Source organism: Nannospalax galili, unplaced genomic scaffold (assembly GCF_000622305.1).
Source record: "Nannospalax galili isolate Female #2095 unplaced genomic scaffold, S.galili_v1.0 scaffold175, whole genome shotgun sequence".
Classification (NCBI taxonomy): domain Eukaryota; kingdom Metazoa; phylum Chordata; class Mammalia; order Rodentia; family Spalacidae; genus Nannospalax; species Nannospalax galili.
The window spans coordinates 2,000,633-2,013,405 of record NW_008336314.1 but is presented as its reverse complement, the minus strand read 5'-3'; the positions used below and the strand labels follow the sequence as shown (position 1 = coordinate 2,013,405).

The window sequence follows — 12,773 nt, the reverse complement described above, 5'->3', positions numbered from 1 at the left end:
CGGTTACTTTCTGAGCTCCTTGGCATCTGAGCATGGATATAAAGTCATCAGGTAGATTTCAATGGTAATGTTTTTCACATCTACTAATTATTAAGGAGCAAATTTTTATGCTTTGAAGAATTATTTTTTTTCTTTCTTATTTATTTATACACCCACTTCCCAGGTAGAACCCTCCCGTAGCCTCCCTCCCCCCACTAGAGCCCTTATACTCTGATATCCCTGCTACTGTCTGCTGTGTTGTTGGCACCCCCAGCCATTCCCCACTACTTGCCCTTCTGGTGAATCTAGTCAGCATATCTAGAGGTCTTTGTTTTAGGAGGGCAAGATCAGCTCTTCTCATCTAGCAGCAATCAGTTGCCAATATTCCTTGAGATAAGACTGGGGCCTGCTGTTCATTTTCCCAGTTCTGTACTGGGTTACTATCTGGGAGTCCCTTTGGCCACCCTGGCCATCAACTCTAAAGAAGGTATCAGTTGTCTGGCATTGTTGCTTGTTGGTACTTTTTTTTTTTTTTTGTTAAGGTATTTTATCACAATCACAGGAAAAGAAACTAAGACACTTTCTTAGCTTCTCACTTTTACATTAATTCTGCCTCCTTTTCTATGATGTTTCCTGAGCCTTGGAGGGAATGGTATAGATGTCCTGTTTAGGATCAGACACTCCATAGTCACTTATTCTCAGCATTTTAACCAGTTATGAGCCTCTTCATTAACTATTGCAGAAAGAAGCTTCTATGATGAAGGCGAGCTCAGCATTAATCTATGACTATATACATAAGTATTTAGAAGGTAATTGGATAACATGGCCATTTAGCAAAACAGCAGCAGTAAGGCCTATTATCTCTCCAGTCATGGGTTTTTGATTTCGTTTATAGTATGAGACATGAATTCCCTACTCTGAAGTGAGCCTCTAATCCAGTTAGAAAATGGTTGGTTACCCCCATATCAGTTATGCCACTATTATGCCACTATTGCCTGGAAGCTTGGTGTTGTAGCATGCAGCATCCACAGTGAGTAAGACCACTGATGACTTTTCTCCCCCAGAAGCTTGTATAGCACCTTCCAGCACTATGAAAACTAGCCAGTAAGGAGGAAATTTCCAGCTCAGTTTCAGCTTGATGTCTTTATGTCCTTTAGGGTCTTTTGGCAATAGAGTCATATCTAGTTGATGTCTTTATGTCCTTTAGGGTCTTTTGGCAATAGAGTCATATCTAGTTGATGTCTTTATGTCCTTTAGGGTCTTTTGGCAATAGAGTCATATCTAGTTGATGTCTTTATGTCCTTTAGGGTCTTTTGGCAATAGAGTCATATCTAGTTCTGATGGGTAAATGAGCAATGGCAATAGTCTGTGGTGTTTGGAGCCTCTGGAGCTCCCCTGTCCAACAATTCACAGGGAGGTGTCCTCGTTAGTTTTTGTCAACTTAATACACACTAGAGTCATATGGGAAGAGGGAACCTTCACTGAGGAATTTCTTCCATCAGACTGGCCTGTGGGCATGTCTGTGAGGCATTTTCTTAATTGCTAATTGATGTAGGAGGGCACAGCTCTCTGTTGGTGATGCCATCCCCATATAACTTTAAAACTGTATTTTAAAGTTAGCTTACAAAGTAGTAGGTTTCTGTATGGCTGTTCCTACAGTCTTAGTTTTGGCTTACCTTCCTCATATCCCCTTCTCTCCTATAATCCCCTTATCTGTCCCCACTTGAATTTTTTTATCTCTGAGTATCACCCCACTTCTCCTTCCTTATCACGTGTTCCGATGCTGCCCTAAAGCACATTTTCCTCCCTCTCTTATGACCCCTTTCCAGCTCGCTGTTCTCTGTAGACATAGCCCAGGCCCACGAAGACCAGTGTTGCATGTTTTCTCTCACATGCAGATCAAAGTTTCAAATTTTTACATTAATGTGTTTAATTTGGGGTGTCTACAGAGGACAGGCTGAATGCAGTTTGTCCAATTCACTTTTATGTGTCAGAAAGCCTTGTCTTTTTTCATTAATACTAAAATGTCTGCGTCTGATCTCCCAACTTCTACCTGTCCAGTTTGCCAAGTGTGGAAACACCTTTCATTCTTCTAACCCCTGCCCTCTGTTTTCCTAGTATGTTCTTTAAATCCATCCTGGTCATGCTTATTATGTAAATTATTTTATTGTTCATTTTAATATTTCTATTCAATTGCATTTGTATCTCCACCTGCTATTTCAGATGGTCAGATGTTTACTTACTTCTTCATCAATATTAATCATTTTATATGACTGGTCAGTCTTTTCTAATGATTTGCATCAGTGTGTGTGTTTCTGGTCCTTTTCCCCCCTTTTGTGCTGGATGCTCCTTGTCAGCCTTCTCATCTCAACAGTGAGCATTGTCGTTTTGCAGGTTGTGTTTCCTGCCTACTAACCTCTGCCAGAGTCTGCTTTGCATTCCTCCTGGTGAGACAGAGGGGCCTAGAATGAGCGCATATGAGGGGAGCCAGTGCTCCTGGCCCCAGAGACCAAAGGATGAAAATCTGTTGTTACTCACTGCGAAGCTCTCAGCCTTTTAGAAGAGAAGCAGTCCCAGAGGGAAGACACCATGGTGGAAGGAGTATACCCCAGAAGTTGGAGGGCCCAGGCCAGGGAGGGAGGGCCTGTCTGAGAGGGCTTAAAGACCTGCATGCGTTCTCATTACCACACAATGGAGCAGGTCTTTGCTGTCCTAAATTCAAACCTCCCTCTACTGTAGTCACTCAGTATTCAGGTCTCTGCCAAGCAGGCACAATCTCCCTCATGTGGGCATATGTGACTCCCCTCCCCACCCAGTTCACAGCTGTAGGGACTTTGAACCCTTGGCATACCTTGGAAGATGCTGTGGCTATGTCCTTGTTTGTCTTTGCTGAAAAGAAGATCTACATCTTTCTTTAGATTCACAGTATTTATTAGCAAAACAAGCAAGGAAAAAAGCAGTATGAACAGAAGCCTTGGCTAGTAAAAGACGGAAGGCATGCGAAGCTATGAAGCACACCTCTGACAAAAGGAGAGCTGTGTCAGCTGACTCTCACAGCCCAAACATGAGTACTCCCCACTGAGCGGCAGCGTACAACAAAGTCATTCTGAAATCATGTCTACACAGATGAAAAGTACATTCCGTGACCCACACGAATAGAAAACATGCCCCTCTATTGCTTGGCATGAATATTTGCCTCTTTTTTTACAAAGTACAAATGCTTTCTTGCTTCATTTTGCTTATGTCTTAGATAAAATTAAGGGGTTGGAGACATGGCCCAGTGGTTAAGTGCACTGACTGCTTTTGTAGAGGACCTGGGTTCAAATCCCAGCACCCGTACGGCAGCTAACAACCTTCTGTAACTCCAGTCCCAGGGAATCCAATGCTCTCTTTGGACGTTAGCAGGCATTGCATGACATGTGCACTTGCATGCATGCAGGCAATACATTCATACACATTGGATAAAAATAAACATTTAAGTTACTCAACCAAGGATTACTTAGCTGCTCCTCCTCCTCCTGCTCCTCCTCCTCCTCCTCCTCCTCCTTTTTTTTTTTGTGTGTGTGTGTGTTGTTGTTTTTTTTTTTTTGTCTTTTCGGGACAGGGTCTCCCTGTAGCCCCAGCTGGCCTGGAACTTCTATGCAGACCAGGCTGGCCTTAATCTCGCAGAGAACTGCCTCCCTCAGCCTCCCTCAGCTGAGACTAGAGGTATGCGCCACCATGCCCGGCTGTCTAGCTTCTTAACAGCTCTTATACAGGATTCTGTTTCTTATACTTATACCTAAAATCATCTAAACCATATCCCATAAAAATCTTCTTTTGACAATCTGCTGCTGAAAGTCCTATGGTATACCATTGTGTACAATATCTTTGCTACATCAAGTGGGAAAAATAGAACTAAAATACAAAATTAAAAAGCTTATTAAACTTTGAGTGTATTTGTGTTCCTGATGCTCTTGCTTGGAGGACATAGCCCTGTAGAAAGAGGCTGAAAAATCTCATTTTATAGATGCGAAAACTGAAGTTCAGCCAGAATATGTGACTTTTCTAAACTCTCAATCATGAGTAAAACCCAAGCTTCCTGATTCCAAATCTCAAGCAGTGCCTTCCAGATGGGGCCCTCCAGAACCCTGCTCCAAGGTAAGAATACTATTTGCCATCACCCTGCAGAGGATGAAGACTATCTTGAAGTAGGATGTTGTATGTGTGCCATATGCTATGACTAGGGATTCAACAGGGGCACACCACTCCACAGCCAAAGTGGCAGTGCTCTCTTTTACAGAAGAGGGAACCGAGTATATGAGAAAGGACAACTGGGCCAAGGTAACATAACCGGGAAGTGGCAGAGCTAGGATTCTACCCTAGGCGACAGCAAAAGGATGATTAACAGGCAGCTTTCCTTGAGGTCAGAGAGGACATTGTCTTTATAGCATGTTGGGATGGATTTCTGGTGGGGCCACCAGAGTGGAAACAATGTCAGGAAGGCCCTAAGGTCCAGAATAAATGCACACCTTAACTGTGAGTAGAGGGCAGAGTGTGTAAGGAGGGGCTAATGTATATGAGGGAAATCTCATGACAGGACAGACCTACAGAGAAAAGAAAACTATAGAAAAAGAAACCTAGAGAAAAGAAACTGCTTAGATCTAGTCAGCACTCAGATCTGTGGGTTAACTATCAGGGTGACTTTTCACCCAGATGCACACCCCCTCACAACCCAGTTCCAGGAATGTAGGGGTCATGATCTGAAGGACAGTTTCCCGACCTCTGGACTAAGTATACAACAAAAGCAAAAACCAAACACTGTGATAAAAGGCAGTACCTCCAATGTGGCCTGGAATCGACTACTGACCTTCCCTTCTGCCACTGGACCAGGAGCAGGGGGAATCTCTGGCTACTAAGACCAATGAAAAGATACGAGTAATGAAGACAAGCCAAGATTCCAGCTGCCTTTTCTATGCTCTGAAACAACAGCCGTCATTTAAATGTGTTAGCCATGTGGACAGTACTATACTGAACATTTTTACAGGATATGGGTTAACAGGGAGGAAGGAAACCAGGCCCTTCCAAGCCAAAGTCTGATGGGAAGGGGCCTGGAAGGGCATCTCAACCATTTTCCTTTTGATATTTGGTGACCTCCACACATCACCCCCAGCTTCTGTGTGAAGCTCTCATGATGGGTTCCTGCAACACTGGAAGCTTACATGGCATTTTCTTGACAGCTACTATCTTTAAACCTGGAATGTCTGCCAAAGACCTTTTTATTAAAGGCTTGGTCTATAACCTTTGGCATTATTGGTAGGTGGTGAAATGTTTAAGAGGTGGAGACTAGAAAGTGGTTTTAGGCAACTGGAAGAATACCTTCAAGAGGATTGTGGGACCGTGGTCTCTTCCTCTTTCTCTCATTCTTCATGGCCATAAGGTCAACTGATTCAAGCTTCTACCATGAGTCACTGCCTCATCACAGGTACAGAAATAAAGGGACAACTGACCGCAGAGCAAATCAACCTTTCCCCTTTTAAGTCGATTATCTCAGATATTTTGTTAGAGTAGTAAAAAGCAGACTAACCCAGAAGAATAGCTATGGTGGAAATATAGTTCAGGGGCTGATGAGACATCTCAGTGGGTGTTGTGTGAGAGACATGAACTGGGGAGACATAAACAAATCTCTACTCACTCCAGAAAAGGACCAATGACATCCCAAAATAAGACATCAGCAAAGTTCAACTTGGTGAACCAATGAGTTTACAAAAGGATAGATGAAGGGGACTTACAGGAGCAGAAATGACTCAAAGATAGCTGCATCACTAAAGCCCAGTCCAGCATGGGTGACAGCTCATGAAAGCTGGAAGCCTAGAGCTCATTGCACACCTTGCAGGCAGCTCAGGAGGCTCAAGAGTGTCTCTTTCATTCAGGTCAGATGATGTGAGACCCTTTCAGGACACTCCTACAGGCAGTTTGAGTGGTCTCTGCTTCTTTAGGGTGATTTGTCAAGTTTGAGCCTCTTCTAGATGGTCTGAGTGTTTCTCTGTAGTCCTTGCTACTTATATATGCTTGGGAGGGAAGGTCTAGTGAATCTGGTTCATTTGCGGACCTTCTGGAACCTATCGAGTTGTTTACTTCCTGAGTTTAAGGAGCTTCCCTCAGGATGGACTGTTTCACCTCCCTTTAGAACATCCTATATTTTACAAGGTTTCCTCCAAATGGAATGCTTAATCTTGGAGGAAATTGTTACATAACAGTGAGTAAAGGTGCTTGCTGTTAAGTCTGAAGACCTGAGTTCGATTCCCAGAACCCACATGATGGATGGAGGGACTCCTGCAAGCTGCTTTGTGTCCTTTGATTTCCACATGTGTGCCATGACACATGCATGTACACATACACACAAATAAATGTTAAAAAAACTGAAGTTAAGAATTGACCGAATTGTCCTTCCTAAGAATATTGTTCCATTTCTTCTACACGGTCTTGACTGTCAATGAAACGTGGCTCGAGCTATTTACCCACGAGATGCCCATTATCGTCTCCCCTTTTGCTCCTTTCTCTTTTGCACGTGTTTCATATCTCACTTGAATGACTCTTAGATACTCAAGTCAGAAACTTGAGCATAGAACTTCTCAGCCTTTGCCATTCGCACCCGATAATTCCCAGGTTCAGTCATTTATACTTCCTAGAGGTCTCTCACTCGTCTACCTTCTATATCCAGCTGCCTAATCCTGGCTACCCTCACCTGCCACTTTAATGATCCTAAGTTTTTCCTTATAGTCCTATAACATCTAGTTTTATGTTCTTTCAATCTTTCACCTCACCATAGAATAAGCCTTACAAATTTAATATGAGCATCTTTTTTTTTTTTTGAATTCCTCTAAAGACCCTTGAGAACACTCACAGTCTTTAGCAGTTTGTGGGTCCTGCTTCTGTCAGCTGGCACCTTGCCTCTTACTACCTGCATCTCCCCTTGTGAGTTCAAGCTGACTTAGTATTGTGATTTTTCCTCACCTTCGGATGATTTCACGGGGTCTTCACTCTGTGAAACTTAGAGAAAACAGTCCAAAGGGATCATGGATCATCTTTGAAGCTCACACATGTTTCCTAAGAGTCCTTTTTGAAAACTTTTTCATTTGAAATAATTTTAATCTCACAGAGACGTTGAAAGACTAATAAAGAAAGTTTTCATGTATCCTCACATTATTTACTAATGATAGGATCTAGCAAGCTATTGATGGGACAAATATCAAGACTGAAAAATTGATATTGGGATTATATAGTACCAAGATAGAGATTTCTTTGGATTTAATTTTTTATCTGCCTTCTTGTTTTTCTTGATTTTTTTTCTATGAAGCTTGCTTAAAAAATATAGGTCTATGTAACTACCACGATCAAGATGCAGAATTGCTTCATCACTCCAATAAAGTTTCCTGATGGTACATCTTTAAAGCAGCCCTAGATCTCTGTCAACCACCAATTTGTTCTCAGTGACTTTAGTTTTATTATTTCAAGAATGTTATTTTATAATGAATTATATAGTTTATAAACACTTGACATTTAGTTTCTTCAACATGTTTATTATTACATGAATGATTTACTCTTTCTTCTGAGAGTTTTTTAATATATGGCTTATCATTCACAGCTGAAGGGCAATTGGGTTATTTGTAGTAGTTTGGGTTATGAAACTGAAGCTTCTAAAGCATGGCACATGCATAGAATGGACTTTTCATTTCCCAAAAGGAATGAAATCATGTGACATAGATAAATCAGAAGACATTCTGCTAAGCAAAAGAAGCCAGACACAAAAGGATAAGTGAGTCCAGCTCTGCGAAGCAGCTAAAAGACCTAACATTTTAGGAACAGAGAGTAGAACAGTAGTTGCCAACGGTGGCAGGGAGCTGGGCAATTATTGTTTAATGTGTAGATTTTCAGTTTGGGAGGATGAAGCGTTGCAGGAGATGGATCGTGACAACTACTCAATAATGTGAATATTCTTACTGACTTATACATTTAATAATGGTCAAAATGGTAGATTTTATGTCATGTATATTTTGCCACAATAAAAAATAAATGACTATAATAGAACACATTGTAATTAATATGAACAAAAATAGCCTAAGGTAAGAGGATTGGATAGGACTACCTTAAATATTTGAATAAAAAAAAGAAAAAGCCAGAGATTGGGCTGTTCCAGTCAGAGATGGGAAATGTGGAGTGTTCTTCATGTATGAATACAGCAAAAAGTCTGCTGTCCTTCATAGATCATCTGTGCACTTGCGCATGTCTTTGTATATAGGTATATAGTTGATGTCCATAAGCTTATGTGTGTATTCATGGATATGTGTGCTTCTGATTGGAAACAAGGATCTTGATATGATTTTACACTTGCACCTATTTATTATGGCAGCTCGTTTGTGAGAATTAGCAAAATGGATGTCAATTGAAGAAAAAATCATGCCACATTAAGTAGACAGTCATATTGTAATTCTCCCTGAAGGCCTCTGGGGAATGCTCCTAAGAAAAATATAACACAGTCCTACAGAGAGTTGTTTATTAATCTGGGGTTGAAGGTCAGCCCGAGTTATCTCCTTTTCACCAGGTTCAGCTCCCTGCTCACTCTGAGGCATCTGGCAGAGGCCCAGGTTGGAGAGAAGCCCCCGTGCTACTGAATCCTCACTGTGTCAAAACCCTGTAAGTCATTTCTGGTGAGTGGATTTGAGCTCCTAAATCCAGAGTCTGGGGATCTGATTGACTTTGGAGGCATCTTGGCATTCTAGGGGTGGGGTAAGAGGAATGGCAGGCAGAAATCATGTTGGTGACAGCTCTTTCTCTGCTTGCTGTGACGTAGGAGAGTTTTCTTAATGCTCTATTTTCAAAGAAGACTGTGTTCAAAGTCATGGAACACAAGTGTGACCTATGGGTCTGGGCTGTTGTTGTGTCTAGGGAGGAATAGCTGAAGGAAAGTCTTGAAGGATAGATGAAATGTTGTGATTAAGGAATGAGAGAGGGATTCAAGGCAGGTCGTTCAGCAGTTTTGGCTCACAGGATTCAGAGACACCTGCTAAGAAGTAGAGAGAGATTTGGGTTCCAGATGCTCCAAAGGGCAGGTAAGGGGAGAGAGGGAGATCCTTCAGAACATTGTATCTACAGAAATTCCCACTCCCCAAGTCAACAGGCATGAGTGAGCTGCCAATGTGAAGTCCTGTTCTCACTACCATGAGAAGCACATTTGTACGCTTCCTACTACAATACCAGAGGCCTGGGCACTGGTGACCCCTTCAGAAAGACCCTCATTGCATGCTGTTTATGCCCTCTTTTGTTAAGATACTGGCCATATAATATCACAAAGAATGTTTGCTTTTCAAAATACCCAGTCTGGACACCAGGGGTGAATAACCTATTTGTATAGGGTCTGTCCCTGACTTATAGGACAGTGGTCAGGTTGGTATGCATATGCTGATTAACTAAAAAAGATGAGCCAATGTTTCATGATTTTTTTCACACCAAGGTGAGGACTATGTCCTTGTTTCCATTTTTCCTTCTCCTGAGTGTGGTAACAACATCGCATGCAGAGGCTATAGCTACAGGGGATGTCAAGGATACCTGCTCTGTGATTGCCTGCGGTTCTCCAGGCCTGAATGGCTTTCCAGGCAAAGATGGACATGATGGTGCCAAGGGAGAAAAGGGAGAACCAGGTATACATTGTTCTATCTCGTTCATGTTCATTCTTTCCATTCTGGAGGAAACTGACTAGAGATACCAGGAGAGTAACATCTTATTTAGATAGACTGTATTTCCACCAGCAACACACTGCAACTTGAAACGGAGATACAGTGCCAGTTCTTTGACATCTTGAACTTTCACACAGAAGTTGGTAATGTTTGCCTTGTATGTCCAAAGAGTGGGCCTCCTGTCATGTGGTCTCATGGAACACAGAGGAATTAACTCCTCTTTGTGTCATTGGAAGCCATGACTCAGAAAGGTTGGCCCGGGGTCCGCTTCCTTTCTAGAGTATGGGATGAGGCATCAAAGTCTTGGAAAAAGAGAGCAAAACCACAGATATTGACCATGTTTTGTTTTCTAACAGGTGAGGGGCTCAGAGGCTTACAGGGCCCTCCTGGAAAGGCGGGACCTCCAGGATCCCCAGGGATTCCTGGATCACGAGGCGCAGTGGGTCCAAAAGGAGATCGTGGAGAGACTGGAGGTAAGAGCACTTCAGAATGTCTGAGCTGAAGACATCTAGGATTCTGGAACCTAGAATGTCAGGTAGGATGTGTCTTTTTCTCAATGCCTTCTCTAGAGATTTCTTTTCAGCCTTAGTAAAGCAATTTGTTTGAGAAAAAAATAGCGAAGAAGTTAATCTAGAGATTGTCATTAAGCTAGGAAATCAGGGAGTGCATGCGTGTGCATATGAAGTATATGTGTTCATGGACTGTCTTTGGATGTGACTAGTTTTTAGGGTAAAATCCTGAGCTCTGGAAACCCCAACAAGCTATGCTTGGCCATGCAATTAAATATGCTAATTAAGTACATGAACATTTAAGAGAGTAACAAATGAAGGGGCCCAGTGACCCCATCTGTCTTCATTTTAAGTAAAAGAACAGATGGGGCAAGGGACAAAATGTACGTGTAATTAAGTAGTCCTCGTGTAGGTATGATTTCATTGATCATTGTCTTGGCAAGGTGGTCTCAAGAGGCCTTTCTTGCTATTATCACTTGAGGGGATCAGTCTGGTTTCTACAAGATGATCACTTCTGATCCAGGGAATAGCCTTGCCCTCATGGATAATTAGTCTCATTTGGGGCCTGGTCTGTCCTGCAAGAATTTGTTCTTCCTGGAGTCTGAGGTGATGATGGTATCTCTGTACCTTCATCCTTGAAGAGGGATGAGATAGGTTAGACAGACAGTCTTTGAACAATTAACCTGTAGAGGTGAGTGGGTGTTTCAAAGTAAAGGAGCAGGACACTTCATCCTTCTTTTAGTTACCTTGTGATCCCAAGCGAAGAGTGGAGTTTTTAAGCACAAGTAGCTTCTAAGTGTCTGCTTCAGATAAAGTAGCAGGCTAAGTTTGATGTTTTAGGCCAGGTGAAATGGAGATAGTTTTCTCCTTCAAAGAATATCAATGTTTAAAAACCTGTTTTTCTCAATCTGGAAGATACCCCACTCCCTAATATGTATAGTTCTAAGATATCACCTTAACATTGCTTTTCACTGTTTAATTTTCTAGAGTGTGATACTGGCATGTTGAACTCAGAAATAGCAGCTCTGCGATCAGAACTGAACATCATCAAAAAGTGTAAGTTTTCTCTCTTCCTCTTCGGCAGCTTAACACGTGGGAAAGGTAGAACGCAGCACTTGCCCAGCACAGCCATGAAATTGTCTGCTACTTGAAGAAGCGTTTTTCATACGCTGATCTCATGCAGTCTTCTCAACAACCTTTTGGTCGAAGCAGAGGCAAATGGAAATTAAATTATTTACTTAAATCCAGAGTTAATAAGTGATAGGACCAGTTTGTAAATTGAAGTCAGTCAGAATGCAGAGACCTTAATCTTGTATGCTCTGATCTCTGCTCACTGAAAATGGGATCTGGATCACTTTGTAATGCTGGGATCTAGACCTGGAAATGGAGCCAATCACGTTTCTTCTGGCTATGGCCCAATATTCTGACAGTTAGCAGTGTGGTAGAATTCAGAATTTCAAGTCGCCTGTGCTCTACAATGTTGATATAAAAGTACAAAGGCTTTGTGTCCGCTTATCCCATCATTTTATGGTTGTATGATTTGACAAGGAAAAAGGAGGCCACCAGTGAAACTTGACTTTTTGCTAAAAGAAGCAAATTTTGTTTTATATAGGTATGTTTTAAATACCTCACAGCGGGTTTCATGAGTGAAAACATTTGTTGTTTATCTGAAAATTCAAATTTAACTTGAGACGCTGCATTTTATCTGTCAGTTCTACTCTGGCAGTGTTTTACTAGACATATGAATTTGGCTGATTTAGAAGATAAACCAGTGTGACCTTTTTCACATTTTAGGGCTGTTCTTCACTCTGGTTGAAGAAGTTGAGAAGAAGTTCTTTGTGAGCAGTGGTAGAAAGATGAGCTTTAATGCAGTGAAGTCTCTGTGCTCCCAATTCCAGGCCTCTGTGGCCACCCCCAGGAATGCTGAGGAGAATACGGCCATCCAGAATGTGGCCAAAGATGTTGCCTTCTTGGGCATCACAGATGAGGAGAATGAAGGCCAGTTTGTGGATATTACAGGAAACAAAATCAGCTATAGTAACTGGAATAGTGGTGAGCCCAACAACGCTAACTCCCAGGAAAACTGTGTGGTGCTCTTGTTAGATGGTACATGGAACGACATTGCCTGTTCCAACTCCTTTGTGGCAGTCTGTGAATTCGCTAACTGAGGGGATATGTCCCTTGGCCCCCCTGAATCCTTCACTGCACTTCACAGGTCCACAATCTTCTTTGAAACATACAACATATATCTATTTTTTTCTTACTCAGTATTGAGTTGTTCCTTTGTGGACAGTTAGAGAGCCTGAGAAGAAAGGGTCAAATGACGGGATGAAGTGAGAAGCTGACAGCAGTGAGTGAGGGTTTCTAGTTCAAATTGAATCACTAATAATAATCAATACCCACATAGAGCAATAGCAGCAATGGTAGTAATTATATAGTTTTAAGGCTTTCCATTAGCTAGAGCCTACACTTTGCATCTTGTAATAGTTCTCTAATTTAATTAAGCTATAATGCTCACATCTTTAAATTTCTTTATTTTTTTATTTATTTTTTCCTGAGGTAGGATGCA

General features: G+C 41.9%; 1 protein-coding gene across 2 annotated transcripts; it reads left to right on the top strand.

Moving 5' to 3' along the window:
• Positions 1–8,540: 8,540 nt before the first annotated feature.
• Positions 8,541–12,767, top strand: Mbl2 (mannose binding lectin 2). Of its 2 annotated transcripts, none has more exons than XM_029562518.1 (5): positions 8,541–8,655; positions 9,473–9,659; positions 10,052–10,168; positions 11,192–11,260; positions 11,999–12,767. In XM_029562518.1, the coding sequence occupies exons 2-5, from the start codon at positions 9,482–9,484 to the stop codon at positions 12,370–12,372; spliced, it is 738 nt and encodes a 245-aa protein (XP_029418378.1). In that variant the 5' UTR covers positions 8,541–8,655; positions 9,473–9,481; the 3' UTR covers positions 12,373–12,767. The 2 variants fall into 2 exon arrangements, with proteins under 2 accessions (XP_029418378.1, XP_008829318.1); XM_008831096.2 differs by having other exon boundaries at positions 8,541–8,669.
• The last annotated feature ends 6 nt before the right edge of the window (positions 12,768–12,773 follow it).